At 39.5% G+C, this 26,815-nt stretch overlaps 1 protein-coding gene across 11 annotated transcripts in view; it reads right to left on the minus strand.

Annotated features, from left to right (window-relative positions):
* MCTP1 (multiple C2 and transmembrane domain containing 1) overlaps positions 1 to 26,815 on the minus strand; it is a 352,345-nt gene that overhangs the window by 47,062 nt on the left and 278,468 nt on the right. Inside the window, exon 20 of one of the 11 annotated variants that reach the window (XM_024746955.1) lies at positions 19,498 to 20,055. The exons of the other annotated variants lie outside the window; for them this stretch is intronic. Coding sequence (XP_024602723.1) covers positions 20,050 to 20,055 — 6 coding nt within the window. The 3' untranslated portion in view covers positions 19,498 to 20,049. Of the gene's footprint in view, positions 1 to 19,497; positions 20,056 to 26,815 lie in introns of those variants that run through there. 11 annotated transcript variants of the gene reach the window in all.

The raw sequence follows: 26,815 nt of genomic DNA on the forward strand, positions 1-26,815 counted from the left end.
TTGTGGGTTTCTTTCTGCAGCAGCCTGAGTACAGTAAGGTCCAAGAGGGAGTTCAGGGGCTTGGGTTTGAGGACTCACTTAATGACCATCCTTCTGTTTGGGAGCAATATACCCACAAGTGAACTAACCTTTTTCACAAATAGGTCTATTATTACATTCTAGATGAGGGTTCCATAGCTACGCCAGTGCTCAGAAAGATTCAAGGTGGAATAAAGGAGTTGTACTGGATTTCTTATTCTTTTCTTATAGAGTGACCATTTCTTCTGAAGAAATGGGGAGGAGGCATGTGTAATATATATAAAAATAAATTGGATCCCCTTGGCCATATTTTCACTGTGTCTCGTTTTGTTTCTTTTTTCTTTGGCCACACTGCACGGCATGTGGGATCTTAGTTCCCTGACCAGGGATGAATCCCACGCCTCCTGCTTTGGAAGCACAGAGTCTTAACCACTGGACCACCAAGGAGATCCCTTTGCTTTGTTTCTTTTCAGGGGGTAGGAACAGAGGGCAATTAGAGTGATATGAAAGATAGAGGTGGAGAGAAAAGAGGCATTCTACTGTTCTCCAGCTTCAGCAAAATTATCAGGTATTCTTGCCGAGTGAAATTAAGTGCAGAACAATTATTATACTTATAATTCCAGCATCTAACACAGTGCCTGACACACAGTAGGTTGATGAAGAAATAAAAGTGTTGAAGTAATAAGTATTTGTAGAAAAGAATAAGTATCTCTTTATAGAAGTGAATAAACACAGAATCAACTTTACTCAATGAAATTTCTAGCATTCAGCTGCATGGAACAGAGTATTCAACTAACAGTACTTTAGGTGATAGAATTAATTTTCCTCACATAAAAGCAAGCTCAGAAGTCGCCAGTCACTGCTGTTGTATTCGATATTCAAAGATATCATTGGAAAAAAAAAAAAGATATCATTGGGGGCCCAAGAACTTTTTATCTTTCCCTTCCATCATCCTCTTATTTATTGCCTCATGGTGGTAGGATGGTTGCCCCAGTCCTAGGCATTACATCCACATTATGGAGCCAGCAATATCTGTCCTCTTTTATCAAGAAAGTAAAAAAGCTTTTCTAGAAACCCCCAGAAAACGTCCTCTTCTAGCTCTTTGGTCTGACCTATATTAGATGGACATTCACAGTTGTAATATAACCTCAGAAAATGAGTATTTAGCCATATTCTTTGCCATCGTATATAAATTCAGTCTTCTATTAGCAAGGGAAAAGGGGGAAATGGACATTGAGTAGACAATTAACAGTGTCTGCCACACTTTTAGAGCCCTTCCACACCCAACTCCTTCTGAATACTCCAATTACTTATGACCTTGTATTAATTTATTGTCACTTGTTTCCCTTTCAGATTGAAGGCAGAACACATATTTTACTCATTTTCCCCTATCTTTTGCACAGGGGGCCCTTGATAGGTTTTGTGGAATAAATTGAAAATATTATAAATGTTTTTTGGAGTACAAGTAAAATGAGGCTTTTTAAGTAGCTATAAAAAAAAAATGAATTCATTTCACATTTGTGCATTAGCTACTATTCCATTTTAAACACACTAAGTAAAGTAGGCTTAAGTGAAGTTTCAGAAAGAGATATAAGAACAAATATAAACAACAAATATAAAACATTCTTATAATTGTAACAACAGTGCAGACAAAACTGAAATTCACCTCTAAAAAATGAAGTTAATTTCCTGTTTCTTTATCCTCTAATGCATTCTGTAACATAAAGATAGATAAATTATTCTAGAAATACTGTTCCTTTCAGGTTCAGAAATCTTCAGTGGATCTCAATGCACAGAAAAATCTTTCCACACTCCTCCTTGCTCCAGTGTTCAAAATGCTCTAACCTGGCCTCAACCTACCCTCATAGCTCTGTCACTCATAACTCTTGTATCAGAATATTTTGCTCCAGCCGAAGTTTTCTACTCACGCCCCTCAATGGCTCTCGGGCATTCTACTTCCCTTGACCTCTTGGCTTGTCTGAATCTGACTTAGCCTATGAAGGTTGGCTCAAGTATCAAGTTGACATTTAGATAATGTGAGTTACTAGCATTTTTTAGGCTGGAAATACAGTTTGCCTATGGAATATCTTCTATGCCTATGGAATATCTTCTATGTTGGGTTTTGTTACTCCAGTTTTCCAAGAGGCACCTGTATAAACTGCCATCCTTTCCTTTCATGCAACATCCTAGTCAGCAGAGCACTGCAACAGCAATGATTTCTTCCGTAATGGGAAACTGATTGCTAGAATTCTGAGAGTGATTATGCTGACCATTCAATTAGCAATTATATAATTATATATTAGCTAACATCTCCTAAATAGGAACTGTATTAAGAATTATCATTTGATCCTTATAATCTTATATGGTACTAGTTTTACTCCCATTTTGCTGATGAGGAAACAGAGGAAATAAATAGCTTCTAATCCAAGAGTCAATAACTGTTTTCTGTAAAGGGCTCAATAGTAAGTATTTTTGCTTTTATACCCATACAGTCTCTGTTGCAACTACTCAGCTCTGCCGTTGTCATATGAAGGCAGTCGTTGACATTAAGGAAACAAACGGATGTGGTTGTGTTCCAATAAGTCTTTCTTTACAAAAACAGGCAACGGGCCTATATTTGGTCCACGGACTTTTGTCTGCTGACCTCTCTGCTCTAGTTCAAATAACCCATTTTATAAGCCACTCACTCCAGACTGCACCAGAGGCAGACCTAGAATCCAGGTCTTCCGACTTGTTGTGGTCTTTCATACTAACTGAGCTGGGATAATTATTCTATAATAAATTGGGTTTGTGAAACCATAAGACAGATCTGAAACTACCAACAAATTAGATAATTTTGACCTAGATTATTAAATTCAGGTAACTTGAGGTGGATTTTTTTCTGTCTTCTGGATCTTCCAAAGGTAAATGGACTTTTAAATTTAGTTTCCTTGCTTATCACGCAGAGGAAAGCATTTCCCACACCAGACAAACACAGACCACAATTCCACGTATAGTGAAGACTCAGTGCTTGTTAAAAAGCAGGATTTGGTGGTTCTGGAACTATGGAAACATTGTCAGGACAGTAGTCCCTTGACAAGATTCCTTGGAGTGGCTCTGAGTACACATGGCTTCCTGCCAACTTTTTAACTTGGCCTCCTATTTTACCAGGGGACATTCTGACGTGGTTAGAAGGGGTAGGAACACCCTCCGTGGCTATAAGACAAAACCCACGATTGCTTGACCTCCTTAGCCCCATGCTGGCTCTAAAAAATTTAGTTCTGCATTGTTGATTCAAATCTTTGACAGGAAATAAAATTTCTGTGGGGAAAGCTGTTATTCTGTGACCTTTGTTCCTTCTATTAATAGGCTTGGAATGTCATGGAAAATATATTTAACATTCTCTTGCATATCTACTTCTTGAGCACTGTTTACAGCAGTTTTTCAATCTTTGTCTTAGGACTCCTTGATGAAAAAAATAGTTTTCAAGAATTTCTTGGAGCCAGAAGTATGGTAACACTGTATTTCAAGATCTCCGTTGGGACCACAAGCTAATCAGAAAATGAGAGGAGAAGTAAACTGTATCTAATATACTTTACTCTCCTGAGTAAAGACAAGATGCTGTTACCTTAACCGTTCACAGCAGACTAACCATTGGAAGACTGGCCAGCCTCTTCAGGAGCACTCAACACGACCAGAGGCTGGAAGATGAGCTGACTCTAGAAGGTCAAGAAATACAGTTATCCTTCATGCCTCTGCTCTAATTATGGCTCCACAGCATTCTTGTCCATGACTTATGCCATGACCAGGGGTTATGTTTTGATCCTGAGTGTCCATGTCTTATTAGGTTATGCACATCATATTAAAAAACTTAGATCAACCTTGGAAGAAGTTCAGAATTCTCATCAGCCTATATAATTTTTGCTTGCCCAAGCTATCATTAAGGAGACTGAAGGAAAAAAAAAATTCTTTGAATAGACAGAAGTATTTGCTGTGGATGACCAAGCAAAAGACACCTGCAGTAGTGTCTTACTAGTTGGCACCTCCTAGCACTTAAGATATATGCAGCCTTGTGCCCTGGAACCAGCTTCTGAAGAATGGAAAATATTTAAAATATATTATCAAAGCAGAGGAAAAACAGCTAGTTTCCCCTGATTTCAGAATCTATAAGTATTGTATCAAAGTAAGTAAGAAAGCTGTATGTGATCTTCTGCTAGGGATAACATTTATGGAGCCTGGGGCCAAGAAGTATAAATACATCTTATCAATGCTGTGAAGTAAATACTATTATTACATCCGTTATACAGAAGAGGAAAATGAGGTTACAGAGAGGTTAAGCAATCTACCCAAGGTCACACAGTAGTAAATGATGGAGATGGGATTTAAATTGAGGAAGTCTGACTCCATCCAGAACCTGAATGCACCTTTACTCTAATGTGTATAAGCACCTGGTAAAATCTACATCCTTCAGTAGAGAATTGCTGAATGAGAGACAAAGAGATTTGATGAATGAGAGATAGTATATTTTAGTCCCATTGTTCCCCAGGTCACTGCTTACGTATTACAGAGCACATCCCACCTCGTGCTACTGTCCACAACATGTGTCCTGGGCAGTCACAAAGAGAACACTAACCACAGAAACCCGTGTTCAGACCTTAACATTATCATCGCCCAATAGTTACCAAAGTCTGCACCTTGCTTTTGTAATGTTATTGAAGTGCAAGGGGAAGCAATAAGTTCTTAATGGTTCAAGGTACATATTTTGGGGGTAGAAAAACTTGATTTTTATAGTCATTCTCTCCCTTCATTATTTTAGGAACCTACTGGAACTCTGTAGTAATCATTAAGGCCATGCACAAATATTCTGTCTCTTTTCTTTTAGGATTGCACTTCTCCAGCCTCTGGAAGTTACCTGCTTTGGCCAGTGAAAGGTGCACAGAAGTGGTCTCTGTTGCTTCCGGGAGGAAGCTTTAAGACCCAGTGCATGCTTTGCCATGTTTATCCTTTAGACTTAGTAACTGGCAATATTCCAAATAGTGGCTGCCCAAGGTGAGGACAACAGTGAAAGTGTGGAGCAAAGCTCCCTGCCCACCCCTGATGGATATATTTTATATGGAAGAAATAAAGCATTATCAGCAAGAAATTATCCATCAAGACTTGAAGTCACTGTTGCAGCAAAACCTATCCTATCCTGACTGGTCTGCTCTTGCAGAAAATACTGATGCCTAATCTAAAGCAGCAACATAGTGAATACAGCAGAAGAAGGGGACTGGGCTTCTGGCTGTAGTGAAGGCCATCAGTGCTGCCAGCTAACAGGAAATATCCAGGCATTTCCAAAAGGACTAAAGACAGCAGTACAGAAAGAAAAAGTCCTCACGATGCAGGACTGAATGTGGTCAAGATTTCTCTGGAAGCAGAAAGGTGAAATTTCCAGTTTCTACAATTGACTCAAACTGTCAGAAGCCCCAAAGAGGCCCCATATCTTTCCCATATGCCCTCGGACTTGAGCAAGCACACCGTGAAAGCAGTGTGGAGTTTTTAACTGAAAACTGGCCAGGCTGAAGCAACCACTCGGAGGCAGACTATTTTAACTTTCCTGACAGACGGTAGACTAACCAAGGGCTTTTCTCTCTCCTTTTCTCCTTTTCAGTAATCATCGAAAAGAGCGATGCTGTGAGTTAGGGGTTTAAACAGAAAGAAATTGAAATCCATGACAGTGATGACTTAATAATATTGCAAATTATAGTTTTTAGTTCAGGTAATTTAGCATACCAAATCACAGTTTAATTTCCTTCTGCAGAGCCCAGGCACGCGAGATAGTGTATGGGAGAAGGGGCAAGGCGGGGTGGAGGGAGAGGGCGAAGATGAGAGTGAGAAAAAAATGTTTAAGACCCCTCAAATGCACGTGCCCTTGAAAGACTAATAAAAGTGCCCTGGAGAATGTAAACGACACTTCGTTAATATGTGCGAGGCCCATAGCCGTGATCTTTGGGAGGCCACGGGTCCTCGCTTCCTTTTGTTCAGGTGCCAGCTTCTCCTGCCTGCTGGAATGTGAGGATCAAGTGCCCAGAAGGAATGCATAAAGTGTGCAGGGCCCTGACAGCTGTCAAAGGAAAGAATGACTTTGAGAGTGTCAGCAAAGCCAGCTGCTGTTGAATGGCGTGTGTCCTTGATCGGGCTCCACACAAAGCCTCGTGAAGAAATGGAGGGTGGCGGCTGAATCACTCAATGATTTGTCTTTTGTTCTAGGATCAACCTTCTGGAAATAAACCACTCTTCAATCCGTACTCACCACTCAACTTGCAAAATATTTAAAATAGCTGCCTCAGGTATGTAGATTAATTCACCTGGCTGAAGCTGGGTTTGTGTGCTTGGCCAGAGAATCGGGGATGAATTCTGATTGAATTTCATCCAAAATGATCACCTGAGTTCCAGCCATGACAAGGTAGTGAGGACAAGTCCTTGGGGCTAGCTTGAGAAATATTAGTTGTTCAAGCCTGTCAGTATCACCCAGCCAGGCTGCAGCTTATCAGCTTGACCGAACGTTCACTGGAGGATCTTGGAGTAGTTATATCCCTTCGCATGTATCTGAGTTTAGAGTTTAGGGGTCAAAGAACTAGGCTGAGTTTGCAGGTGTGTGAAACTAAAGTTCTCAAACTCTAGGATGCCTAAGAATCACCTAATAAAAAAAATTCCCACATCCTACCTTATCCTTACTGAATTAGAATCTCTTGAAGTGGGGCTAAGGAATCTGTTTTAACATGGTTCCTAGATTACTTCAATAAAAACTAGAGTCTTTTTCAAAATTTTCTCAAATTTACTTGAGTAGAAAAAAGAAAGTATAACCCTTCATAAACATAAAAAGCACAAACACAAACATATCTAAGGAAACAAAAACTCAATCCAAAGAACTGATATAAGTGAAAAATCGTATCCTCTATCATCCAAACCAAGACACTTCTGAAGGTGAAATTGGGCGCTCTTCATAATTACAGTAGGATAACAGGCATAAACTGGGACTCTGCTAGGCAAAGGAGGGCCCTTGCTCACCTGAGTTCTAAGACTAACTTGGGCAGGAGAGTTGATTAAGATTTAGGCCACTAACCCAACAGAAGCCTGCATCCAAGTCTCGAAGTTTAGCAATCACTGCAAATACTTTAAGAGGGTCCTAAAGCCAGAGGATCTGGTTCAGAAGCTCACACTGGCTTGGGCAGAGCAGGATGAATTCTTAGGTCCCAATTACCCTCCCTGCCTAGGAAGAGACCAGTAGAAGCCATGACATGCCGGTGGAAGAATGCACACAGTAGTGACATTTACCCACAGCAACTTCAGCAGTCTCATGACATGTAAATGATTGGTCCTCAAAGGCAGAGAAGAGGGGAAACAAACCAGGCATTATTCTATACTCATCTTACAGTTTTTAGGAAGCATCTTTTCCCTAAGTTTTTAGTTCTATTCTCATACAGTCTGCACAAACCACCTAACAATTATTGTCACATGGATTTCCTACTGCTTTCTTCCTGGGTGAACGATTGCAATATTATTGTAAGACAAAGGAAGAATGGGTTGTGCATTTTCATTATTCAATGTATACAAAGAAATCAGTGTATAAAAGCTGTTTTAGAGGTACAAAATAGCTAAATGAGAGAGCATGTTTATCTAGGAAATTTCATTTATTTCTTTGGTTTTAATAATGACTGTGGTATATAGTTGCTTTTGCAAATAATTACAATGGATTTGCAAATAAATACAATGAAAGTAAAAATTGCCTATTTACTTTCAGATATTACTTCCATTTAAAAAATAAACTCAAAATATTGTATTCATTCAATACAGAACTTTACTCTTAGCTCTACTCCTAGCCCTAAAGTTGGAACCCCCGTCTTAAAATGTGAAGACCAAAGAAAATATATATGCAGAAGAATCTGAATCTTCACAAAGTAACTTTTCTTTTAGAAAGTATATGTAGGGTAGACCATGCCTCTTCCGTGTACAGTTGCCTGTGCCTGGAATGCAAGGGAAGCAAAATTGGCCTGCTGACCCCAAGAGAAGAGCAGTATCTGAGGAAACATTGAAATAATTACTAAATATGTGTACTAAAGAGGCATGGTGATAGTTACAGGAGAAGGGAAAGGGAAGTAAAGGAAGAGAGAACTCGTTCTTAGATGATTATAAAATATATCTTATTTACCTGAGAGAGTTAAAATGTATTGGCTATGCTTTTCAAAAAGTGGTCTTAATTACCCTTGAGATCAGAATTCCATATGAGGTAAATATGTTTTTAGATAGTTTTCTAAAATATGTATAATTTACTCAAGGAAAAAAGGACTGTGTCCTCTGGAGCCAATCTAGCCTCACAGGTAAATACAAATTTAAGTAGATTTCTAAGAAGTATATTATGTACAGTGGCTGATAGAGTGGAATGTCTATGGAGAAGCTGGGAAGGTGCGTCAGTTAAGTACATAATAAAAATGTATTGGAAATATACATCATTTTCTCAGTGGACTATAATTGGCTATGCATAGTAAAAAGTCTTATTTTAAAAAATGTATTCTGCATCCACAGACTTTTAAATCTCAATAACTGCGTTATTTTTAAAACTCAGAATGCTAAGCAATATTAGTGAGAGTGACAGAAGAACTGCACGGTAGATGTCATTCTATAATTTACAACTCTCTTTGACATCTTTTTCTACTTCTTCTTTTAAAGCAGACTTCATCTAAAGCCATAGGTGAAGCGTTAAAGAAGATGGGGGAAAAAAAATAAAATAAATTAATAAAAAAAAAAAAAGAATATGGAGAACAAAATTCAACTTTCCTTACTAAACTGACTGATGCTTTCAGGAGTGTCAAACTATATTTAACTTTAAAATATATCCTCTTTTATTTTCCAGAAAGAGGTTTTTTGGGTTTTTCTAAATTATAAACCAAAGAGAGAGGGAGAGGGAGGGAGAGAGGGAGAGAATTTTCAGCATCTAGAGTAAAATAATTATCTTGTTCTGTCATTTATACCTTCGTTTGGCGGGGAAGCCTTCTCTAGCCTGCTAATTAAGAGACTTGCTCCTTCTAACACCTCACCATTCTCCCAGCCCATCCACTCAATTTTAGCTTCACTTGTCTCCTTCCCCTGCAACCTATATGGACTTTAGTGTACCTGCCCTTATGTCCTTTCTGTATTGTTCTGGGCTGTTGAGCTGTGCACTGTTCTGCTTTGGCCACTACAGACTCCTGTGCTGTCACATAGCCCCAGGTGAGCCTTCGCAGTTACTTGACGATCTGTTCATTCATCTTGTGTTGACGGGCTACCACATTCCTCCCAAGTATTCTTTCAATCCTCTTCCTTTTTTCAGAGCCTTCCATCCCAACTTTCAACTATTTCTCCCACTTTCCTGAGAGAGCTGAGGTCACATGTGCTTTCTCAACACTCACTCTTTCACCAGAAGCTCCCCATGGAACTTCATCCCTTCTCCTGTGCTTTTCCTTCCATCCACGTCTATCTCTTCTGAGACCTTGATCCTCCTCTTCTAGCTCTGGAATTCCACCTTCCCCACTGGTTCCTTCTAAAACAGTATGAGCTCTCCATTACTAAGGCAAACCCCAAGTTCTTGCCAACTTCCTTAAGTTCTTGTCCTTCCTTCTCTTACCCTTTCAGAGTCAAACTATTCTGAAGGGCAGTTCATACAAGCTGCCTCCAACATGCCCTTGGCTTTCTGCTCCCACCACTCTAGGGAAACTATGAACACCAAGGTCATGACTAACATAATCACCAATGTTTATGACTTTTTTCTCAGTTCTCATCTTCCACGAGAATTTGCCATATTTAATTCGAGTGACATATTTCTCAAAACTCTTAGTTTCCATGACAGGGACCCTCTGACTCCCCTCCTACCACTCTGACGATTCCTTGTCAGCCATATGCTCTGTTCCCCCTCTTCCCTGGCCCCGTAAATACAGGCATTCTCCACAGAACTGTCCTTGGCCCTCTTCTCTTTACTCTCAGCAGCCTCTGGTTCAGTAATTACTTTGATCTCTAATGAGGACTGCTCACATTTAGGTCTCTGGCCATGACCTCTTCTTAGATTTAGTTTTCTATTTCTAGTGCAGGCATACCTTATTTTATTGTGCTTTGCAGATACTGCGTTTTTTACAAATGGAAGGTTTGTGGCAGCCCTGCATCAAGCAAGTCTATCGGCACCATATTTCCAACAGCATTTGTTCACTTCGAGTCTCCGTGTCACTTTTTTGGTAATTCTCCTAATATTTCAAACTTTGTATTATTATTATTTTGTTATGGTGATTGTGATCAGTGATCTCTGATGACTTGCTGAAGGCTCAGGTAATGGTTAGCATTTTTTTAACAATAAAGTATTTTTCAATTAAGCTATGTACATTGTTTCTGAAGACCTAAAAATGCCATTGTGCACTCAATACACTGCCTACAGTGTAAACGTAACTTTTATATTCGCTTGGAAACCAAAAAATTTATGCGATTCATTGTATTGTGCTATTCACTTTATTGCAGTGGTCTGGAACGGAAGCTACAATGTCTCTGAAGTGTGCCTGTGTCTGCTAGAATACTCAGTTTGGTGGCCTGGTGACATTTCAAACACAACATATGAGAGACAGAAGTAGTTTTCCTCCCCTCTAAAATCTATCCTTAACTCAGATCCTTTGTTCCATTTAATGACTTGATAATCTTCCCAGGCACCCATGACCAGTAAAGCTGCTTCTGCTGCAAACATTAATGATAACACCACTACTACTATTACACCTAGGAAATCCTCACTGTGTCACAGACATTGTTCTGAGCTCTCCACATACCCATTTAATCCTCATGACAACCCTGTATTGTTAACCCCATTTTACAGACAAGGAGACTGAGGGAGAGTCACACAACAGCCTGGTTCCAGAGCCAATACTCTTAACCACTATGCTATCCTGCCTCGAGAAATCTTCAGTGATTGTTGGCAGCATTCTTAAGATGTGTTATAGCTGAGAGTGGCTGGAAAGTGGCTCATCCGAGGTATGAAGGAGTTGAAATTGGGTGGTGGTCATGGGAATGGAAAGGAGAATGACTGATGGGAACACATGGGGATATTTAATGACAGGAACCGCACTCAACTCAGTTACCTATAGCACCATGGGTAGTGGCTGGGTCTCAGAAACCTGTGAATGAGGATAGGAGTGAATTATACACATAGGGAGCAGAAAATTCCTTTTTCTACCATACTGGCAAAGGTAGAAGGAATTCTGATTCCTTATGGGAAGTATAGATGTTAGGGAGAAGATCAGAAAGATACTGGCAAAATGAAGATGATTTGACAGTCACTTTCCTTTTTTTTTTGTGGCACGCGGGCCTCTCACTGTTGTGGCCTCTCCCGTTGCGGAGCACAGGCTCCGGACGCGCAGGCTCAGCGGCCATGGCTCACGGGCCCAGCCGCTCCGCAGCATGTGGGATCCTCCCGGACCGGGGCACAGACCCGTGTCCCCTGCATCGGCAGGCGGACTCTCAACCACTGCGCCACCAGGGAAGCCCCAGTCACTTTTCTTTTACTAAATAATATACAGCATACAACATGGCTACTTTGAGTGGTTATGGGACTCTAATGTCTGATTTGCTGTTTTCTATTCATACATAATCTTTCTATTCATTGCTTGCTATTAGTATATCAGTGTGCATAATATATATTATACTACTTACCTCTGGTCACTAGAATTTATAATATTTTTGTGGCGGTACGGCACATTAAAATTAAATAAGTTCATGAGTTAATAAATACTATGTAAAAGTCATAAAGCAATGTGGCATAGTGGTTTAAATCATGGGCTTTAAAGTCTAGATAGAATTGGGTCCTAATTTCAGTCTTTCTTTGTGACCTTGGATAAGTCACTTAGCCAAACAGAGTTCATTTTCCTCATCTGTAAAATGTAGATGATAGAACTTACTAAATACTTTCCATGAGGAAGAAGTGAGAGGATGTACGTGAAGATAATGCTCAGCATGGTGCCTGGCACATAATTACACACACACACACACACACACACACACACACACAGGAAGGGCAAAAAAGCTGAGTGTCAACTGAGGAAAACAAATATATTATTATATGTTCTGAAGTGGAGCTCAATATTGGCTAAAGAGATAACTGGCTGGGGTGGGAGAAGCAGATTCCAGTTGAGTCTTAAAGGATGGACAGGTCTTGAATAAGCAGAAAGGGCATTTCATGTAGATAGCAAGGCAGAGCATATCAAGAGAATCTAAGAGGAAGGTACAAAATAAAGAGTAGTACAAACACAAAATCTACAGAACTTATATTACGGATTAGACAGAGAGAGAACCACCAAAGATGATTTGAGTTTTTGAGTCTTCACCAGTAAAATAACTGTGCTACTGGTAGAAATCCATCGGCTATGAAAGGAATCCATTTTTAGAGGAAGAACACAAATTCAGGTTGAAATACACTGAGTTTGGGGTTATGATGGGACAACTTTCAATGTCTAGAGGATAGAAAGAGACAACAGACTTGGGACAAAAGGCATAGCCAGAGATTTTTCAGCTCCTTGAGAAGAAGAATTAGTTAGGTCTCATTTCTCTTTGTATCCCTCAGAGCGCCTACCATGGTGCTTTGAATATTCCAAGTAGATTATCACTTGTTGCATGGATGAATGAATAAATGAATGAAAGTAAACACTTTGTTGTTATCTTCCTTGGGGATAGTTAAAATTGTGGGCACAGATCGGTTCTCTAAGGAAGAACAAACTTGGGACTATTCCAATATTGGAGACAAAAGACAAAAATGAAGAGTTAGTATAAAAAAACATGAATGCACAGGGAGATAGGGATAGAAGGGGATATTAAATGGTGGTCAAGGGGGCACTGGGATAAATGCACTAAAAAAGTGGAAGACCAAGAGAGGTTATTGATGTCTTCAGGGAGCAAGTTTAGTCAAATGTTACAGATGGAAGCCACAAAGGAAAGAATTAAGGTTGAACAAAAGCGGGGAGTAAATGGAGGCAACAGATGGTGATGGTGAATGAAGGGGAAGAAACCACATTGCCCCTCACTGCACTTTTTTCTTAAAATGTGTCATTTGTCATAGGTGTGCCAATAATTAAGTGTACTCATAATGAATACGTGAAAGAATGAATGAATTGAATATGAAATCACTCATATTGAATACCACTGAATATCATTCATATTGAATAGGAAAAAATACTATCTCGATTTCTTTTGCTTAATCAGAAACATTTCACCTTCATTTCTGTGCTGTGGGTATGTAAATAGATACAAATGTACTCGTAGGTGACAAAGTTGGTCAAAACCTGTAAGATAAACACTTATCTCTTTCTAATATATTACTCTTTTTACCTGCTGTTATGGGAAAAGACCCACCCAGAAAGTTGTATCACTTTGCATTAGACTGTGGGAGGGGAATATTTATGAATAAATATAAGGAATTTAAATTTTCCTATCAGTTGTTTTAGTATAAGCTATAGCCCCTCCAAGTGGCTCACATCTGGAGAGTTTCTTTTATTAAAACTAATTGTTTTGCATGTTTGGAAAATGTACAATTTTATCATCATGGAGAAAAGTCTACATCATGTCTTTATACCATAAAAAGCAAACATGACTTACAGAAACAGAAAAACACCTGAAATCAATAAGCATCTATTTACTTCTCCCCATCTAAATGAAAAACAGGTATCAATAAAATATTTTAGCTATGGGTTTGCCTTTTTTTTTTTTTTTTTTGCGGTACGCGGGCCTCTCACTGTTGTGGCCTCTCCCGTTGCGGAGCACAGGCTCCGGACACGCAGGCTCAGCGGCCATGGCTCACGGGCGCAGCCGCTCCGCGGCACGTGGGATCTTCCCAGACCGGGGCACGAACCCGTGTCCCCTGCATCGGCAGGTGGACTCAACCACTGCACCACTAGGGAAGCCCAGGTTTGCCTTTTTTAATGCTACAGAATTCACGCAGAGTAGAGAAAACTCATGCTTGACACATTCAACTTCTAGTACAGTTTCAAGGTGAATTACTAAATCCTCAAAACCTGACCTTCTAATGAAGGCACTGATACAAGCAGAGTTGGTGAAGAAAACCACAAAGATACAAAAATGCATAAATATATGACCAGCTAGGGACAAATTTTGATGGAATTATCGCCAGATCTCTACAGACAAGGCATATCTATCAAATGTACCTACCATAATCTTTGATTCCATTAATTTCCTGAGAAAAGACATCAGGTAGAGTTCTGGATACCAGGTGTGTAAACACTAAGAGATTCTGATATTACAGTATCTTTCACATAGAAACTTGAACACAACCCAACCAGATGCAGAAGCGAGTTTCCGCTGGGAATGCTACCTACCCTTTTACTACTAGTATCATTATTTAAACGTTTAATGCAGGAGAAACTGAAGGCCAAAAAAGAACACGCCTGCACTTAATTTCAAGTGACAGCTAATACAGTGCATTAAAGGTGTAATACTATACACATGGTAGTTATATATAAATAGTAACATTAAAAGGGGTTACAACATCCCTAAGACATCCTAAGTCTAAAACACTTAAAAAGCACATTTGCAGTACAACTTATCCTAAATTATTTTAATTGGTTTCAAGAAGACTTCAGATTAGTAATGGGCTTTGACTTTTCCTGATTATAAAAGAGAAACACAGATGAATGCTTTTTAGACAGCCTAATATCATTCCCAGGTAGACTACCACATAACCTGTGTTACTTAAATGCCATTAACTATCAACGAATGTTATTTTCATGTAAGTGTTTTATGTAAATTTTGTTTGCCTAAAGTTGTTAGTTCTCTTAATAAATATAGCTAATGCAAAATGTCTCTCTCTCTTTTTTTTTTTTTTTTCTTTTTTGGTTCTTTCCTTGCATTCATTATCCAGAAACTTTTTCAAAGAGAAAGCGGGGAGAAAAAGGCAGAATGACAGAGCTTGAATACTTAGCAACCATTTTACCATTGAGGGTCTTTTTTTTTTTATAGTATGAAAAATAATCCAGTTACATTCTTTAGCTCGATTACTTACAAATAACTTATCTGAAAAAAAAAATCAAGTACATCTGTCAGTTGTGGAAGTTTATTTTTCCATGTGTTATCTAGAGATAAGCCAGCCTGTACTATTAGATTTCCACTGACATAATTGTGCGTGAATTCTGATCTGATTTGGTATTACATGGTGCAAAAGGTGACACATTTTCTCTAATATACCCCATTAGAAAGGAAAGAAATTGCCAAAGTATGAAATCCGAGCACCTTGATTCAGAAACTATGTGACTTTGAGGTCAACTCAATGGAAAAGAACTTGTTCAAGTACCCCAGGCACTGAAGGTTGAGACAAGCAAATCTAATACCCAGGGTAGTTACTCTGTTGGATAATCAATAAAATCTTACACTATCAGACTGCAACAGCTGTATATTCGTTTATCATATTGTCGTGTGTGTCTCCAAAATATTCAGGTGTGGAATCACAAAGAATACAGATACTGTCCCCATTCCAAAATCATTGCTGATCAGAAGACTCGGCTAAGAAACCAGAACCAAGAAACAGAATTCATGTGCGTAACGCGCTGAATGTTGATTTTAACATCCACGTAATGTCACCTCACTACAGCAGAGAAACATTAGCTTCAAAGATCCTGGAAAAGAGGCTTCACCGAGTTACTCAGAGTTCTTACAGCACAATTTTTAGAGATATAAGTGATCTTTGAAATCCTATGAGAAATGTCCTTGAACAAATTAATAAAATACCAGATGTGAACTGCTGGCAATTCCATTTTCTAAAAAGCAGAAACTCTTACGTTTTAGGTCGGAAATGTTGTACCACCTCTTTTCCTCACTTGGCTTTCTATTTCTGGCAGCCAGGCAGAGTAAATAAGTACTTCCAGAACACAGGACTAGCATTTCGTCGTCCTCCATCGGCGGAGGACAATGAATGTCCATTACAACTTAAACAGGAATTTAAAAAGGATTCTTTACAACTCCTTCCTACCTCCACCCCCCAATTAGTTTCAAGGGAGAGCTTAGGTAGAAGGTAAAATTTGGGGACTACATCTTTATCTATGGGCAAAGCAAAAGAGGAGAGATTTAGGGAGCCCTTCGAGTTTTCAGTGGAGAAGTTGAGAATGACAATTCAGTCAATCCTTTGTTGCTTCTCCTTTCATAAAGCAAAAACAAAAGTGAAATAAAAAGAAATAGCATGATAAAACTTGGATATACCTGGCAATTTGAAAGTGCTATGTTTGTTTATTTTTGAGATAACCTAATCCAGCACTATGTGCAGATAAACCTTAGACAAAGAGAGAGTCTCCTGGTAATAGGCTCCATATTCCTGAAGGCTACAGGACATCTATTAGAAGTTTTTGCTCTTTGGAAACTGTGGCTGATTTAATTTTTGAAAGATGGCCACACAACATCTCTTATCCTTTAGGTTCTTATGCAATATGACCTTGACACTCCTGACGAAGAGGGAGAGTCGAATTCACCCTCTCCTTGAATCTGGGCTGCTTTTAGGGACTTGCTTGACTAATAGAATATGACAGAAGTGACATTCTGGAGTCTTCCAAGGCTAGGTCATAAGCACCCTTGCAGCTTCCACCTGGACCTCTTGAAACACTCGATTTTGAATTCTCCCTCTCAGGACCCAGTTGCCATGTTAGGAGAAACCAGCAACAACCTCTAGTCATCTGACTGAGCCACCTTGAATGTCCAGCCTTTAGATGACCACAGCCCCAGACATCTGGCTGGAACCGTACGAGAGATTCAGGCAAGAACTGCCCAGGTGAGCCCAGTCAACGCACTGCATAGTGGAGAAATGGAAAATTATTGCTTTAGGTCACTAAGTTTTGTTTTCTGGGGGTTGGGTAAGGCTGTTATTCAAAAAATGGTAGGCTTTGGAGGCAACAGACTAGAGTTTGAAGTTTGGTTGTTTTACTTCTTTTGTGACTTTTAGTGAGTTACTTTATGCCTCAGAGGTTTCTGTCTTCATCAGAAAAATAGTGACAGTAGCTGCTTCACAACTGACCCATATTCCTCCAGCATCATATTTTCCTAATGACTCTTAGATCAAGGCCAGAATAAGCACGGTTACTATATATGTTCTACTCTGAACCAACTTTTGAGGAATCAAAAATATTTGGCCTCCTTTTACATTCATACTTCTTGCTTCCACATTGGATCTGTGTTTACTTGTTGGAAGCACACTGAATGGGTGAATGGGAAAAAGGCACTATTCATAGACCTGTTGCCATCATTTTTCCAAACACTCTCTCAAGACCTAGAACGCAGCGAAAAAAGAGGACTGGGGCAGGCATATAGGACACTTTCTCTGTCTATACTGGACAGAACGGGCTCTGGCTCTGCAGAACTGCATCCCAAGTGACCTAGCTGTCATCTCTAGGTGGGTCAACAGGCTTTGCTGGGAAGGAAAATTAATGAGAGGATTTCTTTTCTGATCTCAGTTTTTTCATTGTCAGACAAGTTACTTAATTCCTAGTCTTAGCTTCTTCTCTATTAGATAAGTTAACTGGTTTCTAGGCTCAACTACTTCTCTAATTTAGTCACATTATCTGGTTTCTAGCTGCTTCCTCACTAGCCAAGTTAATCTTCCTGATACTGAAGCATGGGAAGGATCCTTGATAAGCCAATACACAGAGTCATCAAGAACATTAAATAAGGTAAGGAAGGGAAAGCACTTTGAAACACTGAAGTGCTACATACATATAAGGATGCCTCAGCTAGGCATCTCCCAGTCATCCAAAACCCTCAATTTCCCCTTACTCTACCCAACATAAAATTTTTCAATAATCTTCTTACGGTCATTATTAAAAATATTTCTCAAATTTGTTTCTTTCTATTGTCATTATTACCATTTAGGTGTAAGATGCCATTACTGATGGCCGGAGCAACTGTGGAACTTTCTAGCCTATTTCCCCACTTCAAGTCTCATCTCTTTTCATGCCATCCTCTGTCCCATTGCCAAAGTTTCCTTTGTAAAGTACAAGTTTCATCATGACAGATCTCTATTCTAGAACTGCCTTTTATTCTTCACTGGTTGGAGAATAGAATTCAAATTCCTTAGATGATGCTGAAGCCTTCACAACCGTAAGTTTCCCTGTCCAGTGTCATTTTCCTCCACTTCTGCCCCTACTACCCCACATACTCCTTGACTTTATACACACTTCCTCATACATCCTCATTCATCCTTCAAGACCCAAACCAAATGCCATTTTCTCTGTGCAACATTTGCAGACAGTCCTATGAAGATGGTCACCCTCCTGTTTTTCTCACCCAGATTCTGTTCACAACTTTATTATAGCATTTTTCTCACCGTATTACAAGTATTAGTTTACATCACCAAGGGTCCCATCAGACAGTGACTCCTGAAAGGCCCATATTGTGTCATATTTCTCTTGGTTTACCCAGTGACTTGTCCTTCAATATATGTTTATGGTAAAAAAAAAAAAAAAAAAGGTATCCGTTTTCAATAAGAAGGACACAATGGCAAAACAGTTCAACCTATACCTGAGATTGGGCTTCAAGGGGTGGGAATATGTTTGTGAGTTTAGGAAGAAAATAACATTTTAAAACTTCCTATCTGAGACTTTGATTGCTTTTAAAAAAAACGTTTGTCAAATTATATCAGGACATTGATTCACGCAGAGGATACGGCATAGAATGCTGTATCTATCAGCCTAGCCTAAATTATGTTGCAGTGAAAAAAGACCTCAAAATCCTAGAGGCCTATAAAAACAAAGGCTTAGTTTTTGCTCACATTACCTGTCCATATGGGTTGGCTCCAGGTCCTCTTTATTCCAGAACCCAGGCTGACTGAAGACCTCCTACATGGACAGTTCCAGCTGTGTTTCAGGGGGAAACAAAGAGAAATGGCAGAGCCAAGGATGGCTCTTGAGCCTTCACGTTGGGAAGTGGCATGGGTCAGCCAAAGTGAGTTACGTGGCCAAGTCTGAGATCAGTAGGCAGGAAAGTACATTTTGAACAGAAGGCAATCTGCCATAGATGCTACAGAAGGCAAAGAGACAGGTGACACTGTCACTACCATGTTAAGACCTCTAGAATAGTTTCCTGTTGACAGGAATCCAAGAAAACACACCCTGCTAACATGATTATAGCCATATATCTTGAGTTACTTTGAGTCTAGCTAAAGTTGGAAAATTTCAAAGAAAAAAACAGTACCATGAAGTTTTTATATCTATTAATTCTACACTAATTATGGAGTGTGATGAAACACAAAAAGTGAAGTATTTCTTGTGGGACAAGATTCTGGCCCACGGACGCATGGAACCAATAAAATTGAATGAGTACCTTAGGCTGCGTACTCTAAAAATCTATTAGACCTTGTGGATCTTTTTCTTTATATAAAAATATCTTGATTTTTACAGACTGGAGCTTTACCTGGCTTTGGATTTTCCCCAAGAAAAAACACTTGTATTAAAACATATTTTGAGTTCAACATATCACCAAAAGAAATAACCCAGAGGCCACTGAAATATTTTGGTGAAGCCACACATTTCTTGAAGTTGTGTTCTCATCAAATGATGTCACCACTACAGAGTTTCTGACCTTTCTTTAATACTTCATTTTCTGTATGTAACTTAGAGAAAATAGATACCTCCATTTGCATAGCCAACTCCTGTTGGCAAGTTATCACAATCAAGGAAGAATTCCTACTTCGTGAACTCCTTTTAGAACCTGCAGAGTCAACGTCTTTAACATGGTGAAGAATTTCTTTGCCAAACAAACTTCCAGGCAGAATAAAAATCTTGGCACTCTGCGCTCAGATGGAGCATCTGTGATGCTTGGCAACACATCTGGTTCTGCTGCTTTGGTGAAGAAACATTCTCCTCATCTCAACATGCAGTTGTGTCAGCCAGTGTCAACGACTCCGCCAGCGATCATGAAAAACTTGTCTCTATTTCTATGAACGTTGTCAACCTCCTGAGAGCCAGGGCTGACACACTTCTATTTCAAGAAGTTTTGTCAAGAAATGGGAGTAGAAGAGTCAATTCATTTCTGCAATACAGAAGTTAATTAGCTTTCCAGAGGACCTGTCTTCAAATGTTTGGCTGACCCTCAAATGAAAGTTCCTCTTTTTTGAGGCAAAGGAAATCCAGCTATTAGAATAACCCAAAAGGAAATGGTCCAATCAGAGTTAGCTTTACTTGATGGATATTCTTGCCAAATTACCTAGGTAATCAATCTTTTCATTTAAATTCTTTTAGCTCAACAGCCACTCTGGAGGGGCACGTGGCGGGCAGACAGCTACCTAAACATTCCAAGGCTGGAGAAGGGCTTCTGCAAACTGGAACAAAGAGCGACAAAGCTTCCCAATTTGTTTACAGGTAGAAACCCATAGACAGCTGGAGTCCTTAGATAACCCTTTGAAAGCTAATCCTGCCTCTGATGACCTTAACATGCAACCATGAATACTTGATCCTTTAAAAAAAAAATGACAAAGCATTAATGATGCAGACTTCTCAAAGCATGATCTCAACAAGGATTTTGGAGAGCCCTAGGAATCTCACTATGCCTAACCCTCATCTAATAAAGCCACAGCAGCTCCCATTTTGTTTGTTACTGTTTTCTTTTGCCAAGTCAGTATTTTAAGCACTTATTGCTGTGAAACTGAAAAGTCATAGTCAAACAGATGTCAAAAATAATAAGTCTATTGCTGTGTCAAAAAAACCACTCCGTAATTTTAATATCAAAGCCAAACATCAGCCTTCTTGTAGAAGCTTACTTTTGAGCTGAATTCAACTTTATTTTTACTTGAAAAATTTGCATTTATCTCAGGTGTTTGAGGAAAATAGGCATTAATGTCAAGAAAAATGTGGTGAGAACAACAGAGATAAGACTTTAGGAAGATACGTTATAGTCTCTGTAAAATAATTCAATTTCCATTGCAAAAAAATGGCACAAAAAAGTTATTTGTATATGTGTTTATATGTTTTCTTCTGGGGAGAATGTCTACAGCTGCCTTTAGATTCTGAAAGGGTCTGTGACCTAAATAAGGCTAGTACCATCTGCCCTGGTTCTTTGCAGAGTGAAACATTTTAAGGAATGGAATGAAAGTTGTGAGGAAGTGAACTTCTGTTGAAAAATGAAGTTAACCATGCCTTGGTGCTCCACTCACCAATGAATAATAGAGGTTCCTCAATAGGAAAGTAATCAACTGCACTAGAGATGGGCTCTAACCCACTCTCCTTTTGGACAAACTTTTCTGAAATAAAAACTAAGGCAATTTGGATAAAAATATTTGTTTTGTTAGATTCTGTTTTTAGTTTCCATATTAAATGAAGAACTGTAGAGCCATATTTTTGCAGAAGAGTACGACTAAGATAATAAGGAAAAATTAGGAACTCAGATCTAGTGCTTTAAAATGCAGCATTTTTTTGGAGAAGTATAGAAAATGCAGTTGGAAGGTGCCTGTATTAGTTCCTATTGCTGCTGTAACAAATTATCATAAACCTAGGCTTAAACAACACAAACTTATTATCTTACAATTTGGCAGTTCAGAAGTTGAGAATGGATCTCACTGGCCTAAAGTCAAGATGTGGACAAGACTGCATTTCTTTCTGGAGACTCTAGGGGCCTTTCCAGTTTCTAGAGGCTGCCCACGTTCCTTGGCTTATGGCCCCTTTCCTCTTCCTTCAAAGCCAGTACAGCCGCTCACCTCCCTGCTCTGCCCCCAGTCAGTGTGTGTTTTATTAATGCCAATGCTCTGGCCCTGACTGTGGGTTCCCACGGTGGTACTCTATGGCTGCTCCTTCAGCTGCTGTTTCTTGATCTCCAGGTTCTCCTTGTACTTGTACTTGTTGAGCCTGCAGTGCAGGGCACATGCTTTTTTGGGTAGCAGATCCTGGGGCTTATGAACTTTCTGAGGTTCTCCTTCTGAATCTGGTTAATGATGGTGAGAACAAGGGTGACAGACTGGCAGACAGCTCAGGTCTCCGGGAGCTTGGACCATATGCCGCCTGTCACTTTGGCGATGTGCACCTGGGAGAGCTCCAACTTCAGGTGGTCCAGATGTTTCAGCAGCTCTTCTTTCTTGCTGGGAAGGTTCTGAGCATTGGTTTTGGCCATTGCTGCACACTCTGATGGTCTCTTCCACTTTTTTTTTTTTTTTTTTTTTTTTTGCAGTACGCGGGCCTCTCACTGTTGTGGCCTCTCCCGTTGCGGAGCACAGGCTCCGGACGCACAGGCTCAGAGGCCATGGCTCACGGGTCCAGCCGCTCCGCAGCATGTAGGATCTTCCTGGACCAGGGCACAAACCCGTGTCCCCTGCATCGGCAGGCGGACTCTCAACCACTACGCCACCAGGGAAGCCCGGTCTCTTCCACTTTTAAGGACACTTGTAATATTGGGCCCACTCAGATAATCCAGGATAATCTCCCTATTGTAAAGTGAGCTGTTTAGCAACCTTCACCCCATCTGCTACCTAATGCCTCTTTGCCATGTAGTGTAACATTTTCTCAGGTTCTAGGGATTAGGACAGGACCTCTCTGAGGGACTATTATTCTGCCTACCACATAGCCCCTTAGCTGGGATGATGGGAAAGAGCTGAAAGCATAAGAGAACAGTGAGAAGAAGTGGAAACCTAGATGTAAACAGCCCCTAGCTGGCTTGGATAGTATGTTCTCTGATTGTGCTACTAAAGATCATCCCTGAGATAATTTGCATCTACTTTTTTTTTTTTTTTTTTAGTGGAAAACCTTAAGGAAGTGTAAAGATTCTATACTCGGAAACCTGAGTTTTAGCCCTGGCTCTGCCACTTATTGTCTATATCACCTCTGGCAATTCACTTAAGTTGTATGAACTATGGTTTCCTCATTTTAAAATGAGGTCTAGAAGGGGCAGGGAGAGGATGGACTGGCATCTGCTGAGTGTCAGGGGCTCAAAGAAAGGAATCATGGAATTGCAGAAGTTCCACTGGCCCATAAGGGGGTCCTGGGATGAGAAACACCTGGTGCCCCTGGTGCCAGAGGCCCCTAATCCTAGACTCCTGCTAAGGACTCTGGTCCATGCCACCTATCAAGCAAACCTCAGTCATTGTGGACACATCCCCTGATGCCCCAGTCAGGGTCACAGTGTTACGGAGCCTGGCTCCAGGGGCCAGCCATGTGTGCTGGTTGGGCTCTGGCCCAAGGGCTGTGCACAGGCAGCTCCTGAGAGGCCAAATGGGGGAGTGAGCTGCGTGTGTGCAGGCAGAAGGCCTCCTGCCTTCCAGGAGACGGAAGGCCATGGGGCAGCACGGCAGCCTTCTTTTGCCCGTCCTGGGTATCCACCAGTTTTAATTTTGCTATGATTCTAGATTTAGTAAAGACTGTTTCTACTGACTTGAGGTCAGTAGGCTGTCTGCTCAGTGGGCCCAGGCATCAACAGGTTCCCAATAGAAGGAATGGACCCTTTCCCACCTTTTGCCAATTTTATTCTTATTTGCTCTTCTCCCCAGAAGGAAGCAACAAGGGTAAAGAGCCCGTCGGGCTTTCTGCATGCCCAACCACCCTTACTGCAGAGGTGAATTAGATAATAAGCAAGTGGAACATATTGTACTATGACTATAAAATATATCTCAGTTTATACCTCTGGTATGAGATGTTTCCTATAATGTTTGAAAGGACATGTCTAGGCAGGCAGGCTTTTCTAATTTCTTTACTTTAGGATAGTTATATCAGGGTCTAGCAAAACAAGAAATGGAAAGACTGTGACATTTTTGTTCTAAAGCATGGGTGGGACTAGATGGTTGTATCAGGTAGAATTCTAAGATGGCTGCCAAGATTCCTACCTCTTGGTGTATATGTCCTGAATAATCCCCTGCCTTTGTGTGTGAGGGGGATTTTGGAATATGATGGGATAGTTATTCCTATGATTAGGTTATGTTACACAGCACAGTTCACTTTAAAAAGGGAGATTATCTTTGGTGGGCCTGACCTAATCAGGTGAGCCCTTAAAACAACTGGGGTCTTCCTGAAGAAACAGATTTGAAGTATGAAAGAGATTTGAGACAAGGGTGATTCTCCACTGATGGATATAACGATGGATGGGGCCATGGAAAGTGAAGACAAAGAGCAGAAAGCCAACAAGAAAGCAAGGGCTTCAGTCCTCCAACTACAAGGAACTTCATTCTACCAACAAACTAAATGAGCTTGAAAGTGGGTTTTTCTGCAGAGCCTCTAGACAGGAACTCAGCTTGACTGATACCTGAGTGTGAGACTGAGCAGAGAACCCAGTTGAGCCACACCTGGACTTCTGATCTACTGAACTGAGAGCTAATAAATGCATATGGTTTTAAACCAGAAATAAACTCAAACACTATGGCCAATTATTCTATGACAAGGGAGATAAGAATATACAATGAAGAGAAGACAGTCTCTTCAATGAGTGGTACAGGAAAAACTGGACAACTACATGTAAAAGCATGAAATGAGAATATTCCCAAACACCATATGCAAAAATAAACTCGAAGTGGATCAAAGACCTAAGTGTAAGGTCAGCCACTATAAAACCCTAAGAGGAAAATATAGGCAGAACACTCTTTGACATAAATCGCTATAATATCTTTTTTGATCCACCTCCTAGAATAATGAAAATGAAAACAAAAATAAACAAATGGGACCTGATTAAACTTAAAAGCTTCTGCAGAGCAAAGGAAACCATCAACTGAAAAGACAACCCACAAAATGGGAGAAAATATTTGCACATGAAGCAACTGACAAGGGATTAATTTCCAAAACATACAAGCAGCTCATGCAGCTCTATGTCAAAAAACCAAACAATCCAATCAAAAAATGGGCAGATCTAAATAGACATTTTTCCAAAGAAGACATACAGATGGTCAAAAAACACATGAAAAGATGCTCAACATCACTAATTATTAGAGAAACGCAAATCAAAACTACAATGAAGTATCACCTCATACCAGTCAGAATGACCATCATCAAAAAGTCTACAAATAACAAATGCTGGAGCGGGTGGGGAGAAAAGGAAACCCTCCTACACTGTTGGTGGGAATGTAAACTGGTGCAACCACTATGGAGAACAATATGGAGGTTCCTTAAAAAACTTAAAATAGAACTACGATATGATCCAGCAATCCAACTCCTGGCATATATCCAGACAAAACCATAATCCGAAAGGATACACGCAAGTGAATGCTCACTGCAGCGCTATTTACAACAGCCAAGACATGGAAGCAACCTAAATGTCCATCAACGGAGGAATGGATAAAGAAGATGTGGTATATATATATATACGATGGAATATTATTACTCAGCCATAAAAAAGAATGAAATAATGCTATTTGCAGCAACATGGATGGAACTAGACATTATCATACTAAGTGAAGAAAGTCAGACAGAGAAAGAGAAATAGCATATGATATCACTCATATGTGGACTCTAATTTAAAAAGATACAAATGAACATATTTACACAACAGAAATAGATTTACAGATACCAAAAACAAACTTACAGTTACCAAAGGGGAAACGAGGCGGGGAGGGATAAATCAGGAGCTTGGGATGAACATACACACACTACTATATATAAGGTAGATTTAACCAACAAGGACCTACTGTATAGCATGGGGAAGTCTACTCAATATTCTGTGATAACCTATATGAGAAAAGAATCTAAAAAAGAATGACTATATGTATATGTATAACTGAATCACTTTGTTGTCCACCTGAAACTAACACAACATTGTAAATCAACTATACTCCAATAAAATTAAAATATGAAAAAAAGAAACAGAAATCCTATTTTATATTTTATAATGAACTATTACTAGTCCTAGCAAATAAATATTTTAAAATAAAAAAGCCTCTAAGTTTGTGATAATTTGTTATGCAGCAATAACACCAATAATACTACGAATAAATACTAACCACAAAAATTTTAAATAAATAATAAATAAAATAAATAATAATAAAATAAAAAATAAAATACTAATAAGCTAATACAATGGTATTCCACTTAAAGATAAGTTAGGATTTTTTTTTTGTCTCCTCCTTTCCTGCCTTTCTCCAAAGCTTTAATCCATTTCCCCACCATGTAGTTACTTCATTGACTATAACTAGAAAATACCATTTTGTCAGATTAAAAGCTCCTCTCATACCACTTACTTATTAGAGTTACGTCTTTCTTCCCCCACTCACAGTTAATTTGAGATGCAGAGATATATGCATCTTGGGTATATTATATACATGTTTAGGGCTGGAGGATCAAACCAGAAAATACAGATCTTGAGAATTAAGGCAAATAATCTGTGTTCTGACGTAACTGAGATATATTTCATTCATTGTAGCTACTTATCTTGAAACACAGTAAGCTTGACATAATGGCTGAAGAAAAAAGAGAAGCAATGTAAGCATAAATGTCTGAACATTTTAATATCTTCTTTCGATAAACATTACTAGAATGCCACGCATTTGGATCCATGTTTTTCCTGAGGAAAACCTGCATTCTATCTTCTGCTTCCTGATACTGCAGCTGGATCCTATTATAAGGGTAGGACACAACATGGGAAGCATGCCTAAACTTTTAAAGCTACAAAACAAAAGCTAATCTTCATTAATTAGATGTCTAGATTATGCAGATTGACCACTGTACTATTATAGGTAACATGGTGAAAAACACTATTATATGGTTTGTTGATAGTTCCACGTAGGTAATTTATCTAAGCCTTATTTATAAAGATATTGTGTTAACCACAAAGGCAGAATTTGGTGTCAGGTAAAAAAATCAGATCAAACTGTGACCGTGGTTGATGGCTG

The sequence above is a fragment of the Neophocaena asiaeorientalis genome, unplaced genomic scaffold (genome assembly GCF_003031525.2).
Source record: "Neophocaena asiaeorientalis asiaeorientalis breed wild unplaced genomic scaffold, Neophocaena_asiaeorientalis_V1.1 scaffold550, whole genome shotgun sequence".
Classification (NCBI taxonomy): Eukaryota; Metazoa; Chordata; class Mammalia; order Artiodactyla; family Phocoenidae; genus Neophocaena; species Neophocaena asiaeorientalis.